The sequence below is a fragment of the Orcinus orca genome, chromosome 6 (genome assembly GCF_937001465.1).
Source record: "Orcinus orca chromosome 6, mOrcOrc1.1, whole genome shotgun sequence".
Lineage (NCBI taxonomy): Eukaryota > Metazoa > Chordata > Mammalia > Artiodactyla > Delphinidae > Orcinus > Orcinus orca.
Window position 1 is genome coordinate 48070042 of NC_064564.1, and position 14455 is coordinate 48084496.

General features: G+C 37.3%; 1 protein-coding gene and 1 long non-coding RNA gene across 3 annotated transcripts; one reads left to right on the forward strand and one right to left on the reverse strand.

Annotated features, from left to right (window-relative positions):
- Positions 1–1744: 1744 nt before the first annotated feature.
- Positions 1745–10936, reverse strand: LOC125964717 (uncharacterized). Its single transcript, XR_007477953.1, has 3 exons — positions 10808–10936; positions 4813–4866; positions 1745–1836 (listed from the first exon to the last, which is right to left on the reverse strand). It is a non-coding gene; the product is annotated as an uncharacterized LOC125964717 (long non-coding RNA).
- IZUMO3 (IZUMO family member 3) lies at positions 6323–8771 on the forward strand. 2 transcript variants are annotated; one of them, XM_004275055.2, is made up of 7 exons: positions 6326–6557; positions 6695–6769; positions 6909–6998; positions 7215–7232; positions 7689–7769; positions 8194–8284; positions 8635–8722. In XM_004275055.2, exons 1-7 carry the CDS (start codon positions 6326–6328, stop codon positions 8720–8722), a joined length of 675 nt encoding a protein of 224 aa, XP_004275103.2. The 2 variants fall into 2 exon arrangements, with proteins under 2 accessions (XP_012390380.1, XP_004275103.2); XM_012534926.2 differs by lacking the exon at positions 7215–7232 and having other exon boundaries at positions 6323–6557; positions 8635–8771.
- Positions 10937–14455: the final 3519 nt, after the last annotated feature.

A 14455-nucleotide genomic window follows, 5' to 3' on the forward strand; every position in this document is an offset into this window, starting at 1 on the left:
GAGAATAAGCTGGTCATTACCAGTGGGGAGAGGGAATGGGGGAGGGGCAATACAGGGGTAGGGGATTAAGAAGTACAAACTATTTTGTATAAAGTGAGCTACAAGGATACACTATACAACACAGGGTATATAGACAATATTTTATAATAACTATAAATGGAGTATAACCTTTCAAAATTATGAATCACTATATTGCAGACCTGTAATTTATATAATATTGTACATCAACTATACTTCAAAAAAGAAAATAGCAGAATTGGAATGAGGGAAGGCAGAGGTATTTGTAGAAAGGGTAGTCAGAGAGGACGTTCTGAGGAGGTGACACTTAGCTGGAGTCTAAAGGATGAGCAGAAGCCAGCCATGGGGATGTGAGATAACAGAGCTCCTGGCTTATGGAATAGCGAGTGCTCAGCCGTGAGAGGAGGCCAGCCTGGAGCCTAAGAGATGTGAGGGAGAGTGGCCCAAGATGGACACAGCCATCTGGACATGTGCCACATCGTATCATAGAAGGCCCTGAAGGCCAGCTTGTTTGTTCTCAGTGCAGTGGAAAGTTACAGAAACAGAAGATGGGAATGACTTGATTTACATTTTTATAAGCCCACTCTGGTTGCTGTGGGAAGAATGGACATGTGGGGCAAGAAGTGAGACTGGGAGGCCAGTTAGGAGAGGATATTGTAATACTCTCCAGGTAAGAGGCGATAGTGGTTTGCACTGTGGTGGTGGAATCTGAGAAGGAAAGAAGTGGACAATTTCAGACTATGGTTTGGAAACAGAACCAAAAGGAATATGAACTACTGTATATCCTTAGCCTATAAAATCAGGACCTTAGGTATAAATGGCTTTCTATGTAACTGTTCTTTTGTAGAAAGGAAAAGTGGCTCTTTACTGTCACACATGCAATAATAGGTGAATAAACTTAAGTGAAACAGATAAAAGAAAAGAATGCAAGCTATACCACCTCAGAGCTCTGTGCTCTAGTGCAAAGTACTTTACTCCCTCTCAGTTCTCCCATCTCTAAGTGGGGCTGATAGTACTAATCTCTTAGCATGAGGATTTTATAAAATCATGCATGTAAAGAATACACACTATTTGACACAGATTATGCATTCAACGATGTTACTTCTTGTTATTGGATATTGTGTTCTTATAGCTGTTTATATTATTGTACTTTAATTTCATTTGAAGGGAGAAAAGGAGTAGTACTACATTTGCCTAGTATTTACTTAAGGTAAACTAGATTAAAACCTATGCCTTTTATATACAATATTAAAGAAAATTGAGTACTGCAATTGACAAGCAAAGAAACTACAGTTGAACATAAATGTTCTTCATATTCTCTATACAAGTAACTTAAAAGGAAGAAAAAGAATTGGATGTGAGAAGAAATATTAAAAGATTATTGGGATTACAGACTCCACTTATTGTTTAAAATGAGAAATAATTTTTCTTTTCTCACAAAAATAATTTCCTGAGGGTCTCTCTTCTTGCTAATTAGAGGCGGTGATGATTTTTACCTTGAATTAACTCTGTTCAAGGGACATTTTGGTATTTTGGAAACACATGGACTTTGAAGGCAGACAAATGTCTGTTACAACCCCAAATTTTTCCCTTACTAGGTGTGTGACCTTCAACACTTCCCTTAGCGTCTCTGAACATCAGGCTCATATTTTATGTAAAGGAAAGAGTAATGCACACTTGTGGTGAGTACTAAATACTGTGGCATTTATGTTGCAAGCTCACCTATTTACACTACTCTCTGATATACAAAGGATACATAGCCTCTTCATAGTCTACAGTTGGTCTGAACTTTCTCTGGAAACCTTACTTCTTACCTCACTGGGGAGAGGGAAAAAAAGAAATATTAGAACAATATGATAAATTTGATCCCACCCCAAAATTTGAACATTTTCTTAAGCTAACTAAATTTCCTTTGGAGGAATCATTTTTTCATATTTCCCCCTTTCCCTGCTTCTATGTAAAACGGAACCTAAGAATGTGGAGGTGGGGGTCCTATGTTAATTCATGAACCACCCCCATGGTTGAAGGGGGCCCATGGGTGCATAGCATGTTGAGGAAAGTTGTCCATTTATAACAGCACCTACTTAGGAGATATAAAACTGTTATATTTTCCACCCCAGCTAGCTCAACCTCCTGAAACTGATAAGAAACCATGAACACTGAGAAACTCTGGAATGCTAGACCTTTCTTGGGCCTAATTAAAATATCTTCCTAATCACTGAAAAATCAAGCTTGTTCTACCTAACTATGGACTCAATCCATCTTACCAAGTATGTTAAAAATGAACTCTCTTTCTAGTATTTAAAACCCCTGCGTTTTCTTCCTCAGTGAACTTTGCAGTGAATTTCTTCACTGATGTGTGTTCCCTGGCATGACAGCGTTTTTTTTTTTTTTTAACTTTGAGGATATCTGCTTCATTCTTTGACAATGTGTTGGTATCTTTAAGGTAAAGTTGGTACCACCCTACCTCTCACTATTCTTGCAGTGTTTGCTGAGAAACTCTGCAAGTGGAACACTTCGAATCTGTTCTCTCTTTCCTTGGGGTCTAGTGGCCTTTCCTAACAATTTGGTCCCATCGAGGCCCTGGGGATTGCTGCAGACTCCTTTTCCTTTCTTGGCCTGGTGGTTTGCTATCCAGATCTCAGACAAAGGACCCTTTACCTAAAGCTTTAATGATACACACTGGCAAGTTCCCCAGTCAGATCCTGAGTTCACTTGCACATCCTTGCCTAGCAGCCAGTGGGAACATATTCGTTTTTCCATGCCATGTGGGAACTGGCACTGTCTCAGAAGTGTCTTCTATTATCCAGTCCTACAGGCTTTTCCTTAGGTACTATTATCTGCGTGTGGGTAATGGTGTAGTTTTCAGAGCCGCTAAAGGATGCAAGGCAAAAGCTTCTCTCCCCTCATTATTTCCTTTAACCTAATATATCTTCCCTCCTGGGACCTTCCCAGAGAGAAGAGGTTGTGACACACATCTTCTGCTTCCTTTACTTCTCTCCCCCTCATTCTTCCCACAATCCCTACTGATTGGATCAACTTTCTTTTAGTTTGATTTCCTATCAGGTAGAGATTTCTTCAAAGTTTCCCAGGCTCAAACCTTATGACTTTTCCTAAAAGATGAGTAGAATATGGAGAGACTGGCTTAATGACAATGGAATGTAAATGAACAGGAATACAGAAAATATTGAAATTATTTTACATGTGAAATATCTGGCACATAGTAATTATTTAAATATTTAAACCTATGATTATTATACTGCCTAGAAAGATAATTTATAACTTAGCCAAATATCAAATAATGGCTTCCTAGTCTCAGTTTACAATCAGGAAAGAAGTTAATATCACCTGACTATAAGAAATATCCGGATCATTTGACAAACTTGTAGATAATCAAGTGAAGCGATAAGAAAAGCAATGCAGCAGGGCTCAGCTGGGACAGATAACCCAGGAGAAAAGATGATGTAAGAAGCTTTAGGGACAGAGATTCATTATCTTTATTTTTTATATGGATCTGGGATCCACCAAGGAACGTGGGCAAATTACCGTGAGAAGCTTCTTGCTCTTCTTTATGAAACTTGTTCTTCAGATTTTAAACCTCAGTGCATTACATGACTTGTAACAAAGGCCAAATGTTACAACACATCTGGTTCTAGCCCTTAAAAGAGGGACTCTCTAATTGATAGTGCTGTACAACAACAACAACAACAACAAATACACAACGCTGCCCATGAATACCTTGTCTCTGTAAGAACAACAAACAAGCATATATATATTTGGTACAATATTACGAATACATGTGCTGTTATGTATCTTTTATACTATTTGAGGCAAATACGGAGCTCAGGTAGCTATTCTACAGAGTCACACTGACCATAAATCATATCCCCTTGATGCCGATCTAAACCAAACACTAGCAATAACCACTCTAGGATTTGGGTGTTAGCCTTTTTGCCTCCCTGACACAAGTACTATTATTTTAATTAGGTAATGTGATCATTATATTATTAATCAATTTCCAGACAGCTCTTCTTTTCCAAAGCTAAAATACTTTTCATATACGAAATCCAAAGAACTAGCCCATGTTAACTGTGATTATTTTCTTACATGTTATATACACCATCATCAGTAATTTCAGGATGCTTCCCCTAAAGGCTCCTGAACATTACTGGGTCTCACTCATAACCATATATTCATTAATTGTTTCTAGTCTCCTGGACCCGGCCTCTCTATAAAAAATTCCTCCAGACTTAGTGCTGTTCTGTCTTCCCCAGACCTCTGTATCTCTTTCTCTACCTTAGCACACATTGTTGTTTTCTGTCTACTGTTTACTCCATGAAAATGATAGTTCCTCCACTGTTTCCCCTTTTACATGCACCTTTCAATTTCAAGCTCTACCTGTCTATTTAGGAAATGGTTTATTTCCAGTCTTCCCAAGAGTATACAAAAGTCAAATTATTTTTTCTCTTATCCTAAAAATCTTGGATTGCAAATTAAGCTGGGAGGGTAAAGCAAAAACAAAAATGGTAGATGGGTCACTAGGTCAAGGTCAAGAAAATGTGCCATGGAATGAGGTAGAATTATTCTGTAGTATGATAAAGTGTTCCCTTTAAGCTGTCTAATCCAAAAGTAAAGGCACGTATTGTTAACTGGAAAATATCTCATCTATAACATGTGTTTTCTCTTGAAGAATAGTCTTTCCTCATACTTGGCCACCTGCCTGCCAAGTTTCTTAACCCTCTTAGTCTCCAACTTTGGTTTCCGGAGTTACTTTAATACCATTACCACACATACCTTCAGACCTCAGCCTGTGAAAATCCTTTGGGGGTCATCTAAAGATGAGATCATCTAGCCAAGGGAACATAAAACCAGAGTGGAACATCAAAGGATTTGAATTATACTCCCTCCCCCCGCACCATCTTCTAATTTATCAAATTCCAAGAGATTGTTTTCTGTTTTATCCCAGAAAATATTGAGGCAGTAGATAAAGTATATAGAGTTTAGAGTTAAACAGACATGAGTTTGAATCCAGATCCCTAACCAATGAATTATTTTAAGCCTCAGTTTCTTATCTATAAAATGGAAATAATCTCTCCAAGTATTGCATGAGGACTTGGGACATTCCATCTACAGTGTTTTTAAGACAAAATCAGGCACATGGAAGGCATATAATTAGTGGTAGTTCTTTTAACTTCCCTCACAACCTTCTACTCCAGGACTCTCCCATACCTTACGTCTAAAATCTACCACCAACCTTTGAAGATCCCAGGGTTTCCTAGTTTCCAGGGGGTCACAGCCATACATGGCAATATATTATAAAAGAGGTAACTAGTACTCTGGAAAGTCTGCAAAGCAGCCTTAATTTCTTCATATAACAAAGAAAATTCTTATTCAAAGAGCTTTAAACTGAAGGAAAAACATGTTTATTTGTCCACATTCCATGGAGGTGTCCTGAGAACACAGCCCATGATAACTGTAGTTATTTTCTTATATGTTACACAAAGTGTGTCATCAGCACTTTCAAGAGGTGCCTGTTAAAGAACCCTGAACATTACTGGAGTTTCACTCATCACTATGTATTCCTCAACTGTTGTTTCTAATCTCCTGGCTCCAGATTCTCTAAAAGAAGAATGATATATAAAAAGGTTACAGAGCATAGCTGGAGAAATATTCCTACAAACAAAGGTAGCCTAAATTTCTGAGGAATTATCAATTGTATCAAAATCATTATTATCAATGATTATCAATTATATGCAGACCCCCATTGCTAATTTTCAACAATACTGCTACCATCAGGGACTGGGACCCCAAGAAGCTCAATATTCCAAGTTTTTCTTACCTCTTCTATAAAAGCAGAGCTTGGGTTAAGCAATCTAAAGTCCTAAGAGATCTCTTCCAACATCCACTGCTATTGAGATACTACTTCAGTGATCAGCAGGAGTGTGGGAATTTACTAAGAACACAGTAAGACATAGTTAAAGACTTTTTCTGAGATATCTCCATGCACGGAACTCTGCTTGTTGTGAGCACAAGACTTCTCTCTCTCTCTCTGTGTGTTCCACACTCAGAACTCAGGTGTCTGCTCCCCAGCTGGCAGTTCCCTCTCTCTGGAATGAAGGATAAGTCAGAAAACTGAAGATCCTTAGAGAAATGAGATTGCCTAGAAGTGGGACGGAAACAAAGGGGAAGGTGGAGTCAGACTATCCAGGACAAGGCTCTCATTCCTGGAGTTTTGAAGGAAAGGGAACTTGGTGAACTAGTTGCCAGGACAACCTGATCTTGAGGCAAGGGTGGTCGGGGCAAGGAAATGGGGGACCTGCGGCTGCTCTTGCTCCTGCCCCTGTCCCTGGCAGCCTTCCACGGGGTCAAAGGCTGTTTGGAATGTGACCCCAAATTCATTGAGGATATTAAGTCCTTGCTGGTAAAGCTGGTACCCTCAGAAGTCCCTGGCCGAACTCATCTGCTTGAACAGCAGATTAAGAAGATGATCCGTTTAAGCTTCAAGGTCTCCCACAGTGACAAGATGCTTCGGGTGTTGGGTGAGGAAAGCTCGAGTCCCTGAGAGTTTGGGGGGTTAAAGGGAGAAGGGAGGTAGGGAAGAGAGCACCTGGGCCCACATAATTTCCTCCATAAATGTAATTATTCTCCCACATGTTCCTTCACCCTTCCTCTCTAGCTGTTCAAAAGGATGTCAATTTGAGAACATGGCTGAAGAATGAACTTTATAAACTGAGCAATGAAACATGGAAAGGTGAGGTACTGTTTCAGTGTTAAGAGACTGTACTGCCCAAGAAAGTATGAGAAAAATTCACTGGGGAAAACAAGGCAAAACAATTAGGATTAAATTATGAAGGGATAGGCCACCCCTATTTTCTGATGTCCCTCTTTAGGTGCCCTTATCCTTCAAGTCAAGCTTCTCGATGTCCGCCAAAACCTGCAATCCAAACTGAAAGAACTATTAAAGAACTTCTCTGAAGTTGGTAATATAAGATGTCTATTTAACAACACTGAAATTATGTGAAAGGAATAGGAAATGAGGGGTGAGAGGAGGAATGTGATTTCACATTAGAATAATTTAGAATGGGTGGAGGGGTGGCTGGAACTTAATGGGTAACCAAATAATGATGACTTGGGTATAAATATGGCAAACACTAAGTTGATTCTAAGCTCATTAGATCTTTCTGATTCTCTTTTAGCTTGTTCTGAAGATTATGGTACGTACAGTATATGTGATGTCTTGAGGTTTCAGCCATATTTTCCCATCTCCTGTGCTCTATATGACCCTATCTCTTCTACTTGTCACATTGAGAACGCAATTCCTAGAGCTATTGGCTACAAGGGGGAATATCAACGATCTCTGACAACAAAATATAGTTTATAAAATCTCAGACACCCCAGATATTTTAGAGGTGCTAAGAGGCCTTCTATAGTATAGTTTATAACCCAAAGCACCAATATAAGCTGAGCCATCATTTTCCTACTTCTTCCCAGAGACCTGACTTAAATTATTTAGGGTTTTGACCCATCAAAAAAATTGATTGCTAGGGGAAGAAGAAAGTCACAGCAATGTAACCAATGGAAATGCCTGAGATCTAACCCATACTTGGTGTCTGAGCTAAGGAAACTCCTTGCCATGGCCCCCTTCCAACTACCTTTCTTCTCTCTATCAGTCGTGACTGAAGGTCCTATCCTGGATTGTTGGACCTGTCTTCGCATCACCACTCGGTGCTTCAAAGGAGAATATTGTGCAGGTAACAAAGATTGCAGTGTGGCATTTTGAAAGGCCAAGGATCAAGGAGTTCTTCATTGATTTACTCCACAAATATTTGTTGATCACCTTCTCTGTAGGTCATGCTAATGCCACAAATAAGAGCTAAGATGCTGGACAAAATTTGTACCAGTATGAATTACCAGGCACTGGATAACTGAAGAGCTTAGAAATGAAAAAGCTGTACTAAAGGTGGAGAAATTAGGCTAGGGGCAGTAAGAGAAAAAGTTTTGTAGAGCCTAGGAGTCTAAGTAATTAATAAAGATCAGAATAACCAGGGAACAGTGATGTAAGTGGTGAACAGGGCAATTTTTAAGGTTAAAAAGAGTCTTCTTATGGATAAAGTTCTCAAGTTACTAATTTCCTTCTCCAAAATTCACTTTCTTTTTTGCCCTTTCTTATTTCAGAAGATGATCCAAAGAAGGCTGAGAATCAAGAGATCACACTATTTCTGATATTACTAGCAGAAGGTGTAATATTGGGAGGTGCTTTGTTACTGTGAGTTTTCCTCCCTCCAAACAAACACTGGATCAAGCATTTCTTTGGCAAAGAGACTGCCCAATCTTCCCCTTCCTTCCAATGGAAATAATGGGAAAGAAGTCATTTCAAAATCTGGGATCTCATACTAACAGGAATGAGATAAAGTTTGATGGGATAAAAGTTGGAACATAGGAAATGGAGGAGGTACAACGAAGTATGAGAACATAGGAAATGGAGGAGGTACAATGAAGTACGAGAAAAACTTTTGTAGAGGAATTCAAAAAAGGAAGAAAAAACAATTGTTACAATTTTTTTAAGAGTTGGGCTACTAGTACTGAAGTTGGGATTATCTTATTTCTCTAGTCTAGATTCCATTTTTGCATCTCTCATCGGAGGAAAACGAAGGCAATACGAAGGTCAGTAAAGAAATACTTGGAGAAGAAACTTGAAGAATAGGGATAATGGATGAGAAGGAGAAAGATTTTGGAGGCAGAAAATAAATACAGAGACACAGCCAGAAGGTCTTTCATAATTCTCTTACGTGTTGATGCAGAGTAGAAAACCGGGAATTAAGCTCTTTTGCAGTCATGAAGTCAGAGTACTCTAAAACTGAACTTAAGAGTTTCTCTAGTAAAGACCCTTTCTGATAACCTGAAGCAATGGAAGCAAATGATTTACTGGAAGTTGTACAGAAAGTAATGCTGGTATGCTACAATGCACATAAAAGATGATACGCTGCATGACAGTAAAGAATGCATGGTTGTCTAAGATTCTACGGAAAACGTAATAAAGACTCAGCTTTTTTTCTCATCCTATCAGTCTAAGCATCCTATCAGCTTGGAAAAAAGTTTTATTTTTATTCAAGAAGTTTACTCTAAAATCATTCCATTGATTGGTCAACTTATTAAGAAATCAAACATATTTTTTCAAAAGTAGTTAACAATAAAATGGCATTTTGAAGTGTATACTAAATACAATATTTCCACATCTTAATGTGTATAACTATTACCAACAAAATTTAAAGTATGGTTTTGGTTCTTCTGTTTAAAAAAAAAGGCAAAATAAGAGAAGTGGAATCAATTTCTTAATAGTGTAGACTACATTTAGGATAATGATGACATAGATGGAAAATTTATACTTGCAGAACAGAACACTATCTTTTTCCTAAACCTGTCTTTTTCTATGATGTAAATCAATGTTCAACTTATTATAAATAAGAATAAAGTTCCTTGTAATCACCCTAAAAAGAAGAATTCATGGTTGGAAACTCATTAATGTCTTTAATCAGGAAAATTTTTAAATTTCTAAGTTTGCTTTTATTTCCACGTTTCTATATTTATCTATGTTTCCATATTTATTAGGTTCAATGTGGAAAATTCCTTGGCAATTCATAACACTCAATCTTCATCATGATATGACACACACATACACACACACATGCACACACACAAAGTCCAAAATATTAGCCCTGAGTTGAGATTTGTCCCATTTTTCCCTAAGTCTACGGTCTATGACTGAATTAGATATTACTGTCTTAGTCTAGTTGTCCTTATTGAACACTTTTTAATGTGTATACTACCCTAATCAGTGCTTTACATCTACTATCTAATTGAACTCTTGCAATAATCTTTTTTTTTCTTTCTTTCTTTTTTTAGTGGTATGCGGGCCTCTCACTGTTGTGGCCTCTCCCGTTGCGGAGCACAGGCTCAGCGGCCATGGCTCACGGGCCCAACAGCTCCGCGGCATGTGGGATCCTCCCAGACCGGGGCACGAACCCGTGTCCCCTGCATCGGCAGGCGGACTCCCAACCACTGCGCCACCAGGGAAGCCCTTACAATAATCTTTTGAGTAATATTGTTATTTACCTCCACGTTACGGATGAGGAAACAGGAAAATATCTAACTCGAGGTCCCACAGCGACTAATCTAGGCTATGATAAACTCCCCTTGTGGCTAACCTGTGCTTACTCACACCATCTGACTGGAACTCACAGCTATAGACATGCAGTTATGAAAGATAGATTAATGGAAAGATAATAAGTGTGGGTTTATTGTCAACATCAACTTGATTACAGACAGTGGTGGCAAAGCCTGGAATAAAACTGAGGCCTGGCTAACCCTAAAATACATGAACTTTTCCACTCTATTTTGTGTCCTTTTATTCTGGAAGCTTATTTCAAAAGAAAAACACCACAGTTTAGCAGTAGGAGAATAGGTCCTGCTTCAGTGGTGGGTAGAAGTGTTTGCAAATCTTTCACCCACTGTAGATCTTTGAGTACTTGTTTGTTGTTGCTGCTATATTAATGAAATATTGAATGAATCAGAATATACTTGAGGAGGACCTGACCATTAATATCTCTGAGTTGCTAAATTTGAACTTCATGTTAAAAATAATCGTGTTGTTGGCACCTATCATTTTCCAACGATTTAAGGCTCACCTTACCAAATAATTCTTGAGACTAACTCCTTTCATGGTCTTTATAAATTATGGTTTTTATACTTATTTTTCATTATCGATAATTATACAAATACGATAACATACTTGCTAGATTTTGTGTGTTTTTGTGTCTCTTTGTTTGCTTTAGTGCAGCCTTTTAAATTTCTTGTCATATTGGCTTATTGTCCCCTCCCCACTCCTCTTGTATTTCATTCTCATCACTCTCTTCTAGAAAACCTAGGTTGACAAGGATATGTATTTCATTATTTTATCCAAACCTAAATGGTTATAAGTAAACAGATACACATACATACATACAAATACATTTACACATGTAATTTTTTTGCTATTAAAAATTATGCACACTAATGCATGTTGATTTCACACTTAAATACTTCGTGGAAATTAAGCTAACTGGTATCAACATCTATTCACTCTTTTTGGCAGTTGCACACAATAGCATCGTACCATAATTATTTTAACATTCCTCTATTTTGGGTATTCTCTTCATTAGCTTTTTTTAGTCAGTATAAATAATGCTGCAATAACCATCTGTGCAATAAATATCTACTTATTGATTCTCCCATGTGTAAGAGATAGTGTTCAGAACTGGAATATCTGAAGTGAAAATTATTATATGTGCTTCATCAGAGTCTGCCCACATACCCCCATCCCAACTTACAGGATCCCATTCTTTCCTAATCAATGCCCTCACTTTAACAATAGACACCTTACAAGGCTGGGATTCTACTTGAATTGTAATTCAGCCAATAGCAGGATAAGGTCCTGTGTTTTATTTCCAGCAATTTCAACTATAGGAGCTATAGGAGATAAGGCTCTTCCTCAGAGCACACCTAGGAGCTCATAGGTCACATATATGGGGTTTGAGCTGAGAATTTGAATCCCGGAGCTCATCCTTTTAGCATTTTGTCCAGAAAAAGAGGAGCAACCAATCAACATCATCACATTACTTAGTTTTCGAAAAATGATGGAAAGTATCATATACAGAATCACCTAACTTGCTTCTTATAAGTCGCTGATTAGGAGTATCCAGTGGAGATGTTTTACATAACTCTATAAACAGTTCATGCTGAGGACTGTCAGTGCTCTCTTTACTACTGGCAGTAAATCATCAGCAACTTTAAATGTAATAGGACTAGAGAGCCAATTCAAAAAGCCCAAAACCAATTCTGAAAACTCGTCCTTAAAATTATATTCCTCTAGAACTACTCTCAACTCCAAAATCTGTATTAGTCTGGGTTCTTCAGAGGAACAGAACTAATAAGATATAGATAGATATGTAAGAGGAGATTTATTACAGGAATTGGCTCACACCATTATGGAGACTAAAATATTGCATCATATGCAGCCTGCAAGTTGGAGAACCAGGAAAGCCAGTGATATAATTCACTTAGAGTCTGAAGGCCTGAGAACCAGGGGGATCTACCTGGTATGAGTTCTAGAGTCGGAAAGCCCAAGAACCAGGAGATCCCATAGCGAGAGAAGGAGAAAGACCGAGGGAGAGAATATGTGATTTTCCTCCACCTTTTTGTTCTATCGGGGCCCTCAATGGATTGGATGATGCCCACGCACACTGGTGAGGGCAGATATTTTTTATTCAGTCTACTGATTCAAATGTTAATCTCTTCCAAAATTACCCTTACAGGCAAACCCAGAAACAATATTTTGCCAGCTCTCTGGGCTTCCCTTAGCCCAGTCAAGTTGAACACATAAAAATAACAATCACAAAACATTACCTATCAAGTGTTGTGAAGAGTAGCTAATTATATGCATTTGAGACTATAACCTTGTATTCATCATATATCATAAAGATTAAAAAGTATAATAATATTGAATAGGGCATTTTAAGTAGCTAGGAAAAGAACAAAGTAAACTCAAAACATGTACAAAGAGGGAAAATTAGATTGTATCTTAATGAAATGCAAAGCAGAAAATAAAGAGATAACACCAGATGCTAATAAAAGTCTTCATCCACACAGAACAAAAAATTTTAAAGATACATTAAAAAGGTAGAAATAAAAGGATCAAAACTATAGATAGAATTTATTTTTATCTTAAGAGACTCTTTTAAACAACTATAACATTTAAAACTTGGATGAAAGGATATTTTTATTAAAAGTACAAATTACCAATACTGACATAGGAAGAAAAAATAACCCACGTTGCCAATGTTCTTTAAAGAAATTTAAAAATGGTATGAGCACTACTGAGAACAAATGCCATGCTTAAGGAAAAATCTGAAATGAGACACAACATGCTGACTTTGATTTTTACCTGAATGGTGAAACTATGATTTCTTCCCACCTTAAGCACATGGTGCTTGCTTGTTTCCTTCACTAAAGCAAGGAATACAGGAGAACAAGTGGTTTTGATGGAAAGAGCCCAATTTCAGTTTTGAAAATACTAAGTATCAATTTTGTTGGGTGTCAAAAACAGACATCCATTCCATGTTTGAATTTACATATATGAATATATAGCTAGAAGATCAAAGCTAATGAAACCTATTTCAAAACAACACTTGAACAGAATAGTGAACCTGAAAATATGACTAAGAAGATCATCCAGGTGAAAAGGTAGAGAAGAAGTGATGAAGACCAAGGATAGGATACTAAAGATCCCCATATGATAGTAAAATTAAAATATAATTCTAAGTGGGCTGAGAGGAACAGCCAGAAATATTATGTTATTAAGATATCTATAATATTAAGATACTTACAATATTAAGACACCTAAAAATCCAACCTGCTTTGTATAGTCTTACTCCTTGGAAAACCTTTATTTGAGATGCTGCCTTTGGGCTGAACTCCCATCAGCTTTGACTATGTGTTTCAAATTTGTGACCCTTCCATCTGCACAATTTACTGCAACTGCTTTATAATATAAATCCAGAGTCTCATCGTTATCATTTCTAGAATCACCAACACGAGGAGGAGCTGGTTGTTTTGTGTTTCTATGTGTTTACAGTACAATAACATGAAGATTACCTAATTAAACTATATGTTCATCTACTAGGAAAGGTCATGTGGTACTTATATTTTCAAATGTCAAATACAAAATTAATTGCTTACAATCCTAATTTAAGCTTGAGCTAACAGTTAATATTTAAAAAAAAAAAGATATGTAAAAACACCTTTCCAACAAGCAAATCCTCAACCCAAACCTCATTTATAGCTTAGTGAAACAATACAAATCATTTTATTACTGGAACAATTATATTTTAAGAACTAACATATACTCCAATGTCCCGATGTCAACCCTGCATGAGTTTATTTCTAGCATTTCCCTAGGATATACAAATCAATCATTAGGGGAACATATTTCTCTGAGTCTGTGAACCTGGCATAGTTGGTGCAATTTCTGACCCCCCCATCATTCTTGGGGTTACTTTATTAAGAATCAGTATTTTCTAAGGTGGTTTTTTTTTTTTCAGGAAAAAGAGGTCAGAGGTGAGGTTCCACTTAGCTTTTACTGAATAAAAATTTAATAATTTATTTTATCTAGAGGTAACATTAAAAGATGCTAGTCAATCTAATTAAGGTGCTCAAAACATAAATTATTAGAACATAAAAAATAAAAGCTAACTAACAAGATAAAACAACAGCTGGTTTAATACTGGAAGCTTCTTAATTTCCAATTATTAATAGTCTTTCGAACTTCATTCCCCTACATCCTGACTCAAACGGAGGTTGTACCTTCTTCCACCTAAGGCAAATGCTTTATGATTTATACTTC

Bases quoted from the DNA above. Each gene is read 5' to 3' on its own strand.
- IZUMO3 (XM_004275055.2), top strand. From the start codon at position 6,326: ATGGGGGACCTGCGGCTGCTCTTGCTCCTGCCCCTGTCCCTGGCAGCC. The intron at 7,770-8,193 runs GTAACAAAGATT...TTCTTATTTCAG, and splicing joins CAAAGGAGAATATTGTGCAG to AAGATGATCCAAAGAAGGCT. The intron at 8,285-8,634 runs GTGAGTTTTCCT...TCTCTAGTCTAG, and splicing joins TTGGGAGGTGCTTTGTTACT to ATTCCATTTTTGCATCTCTC.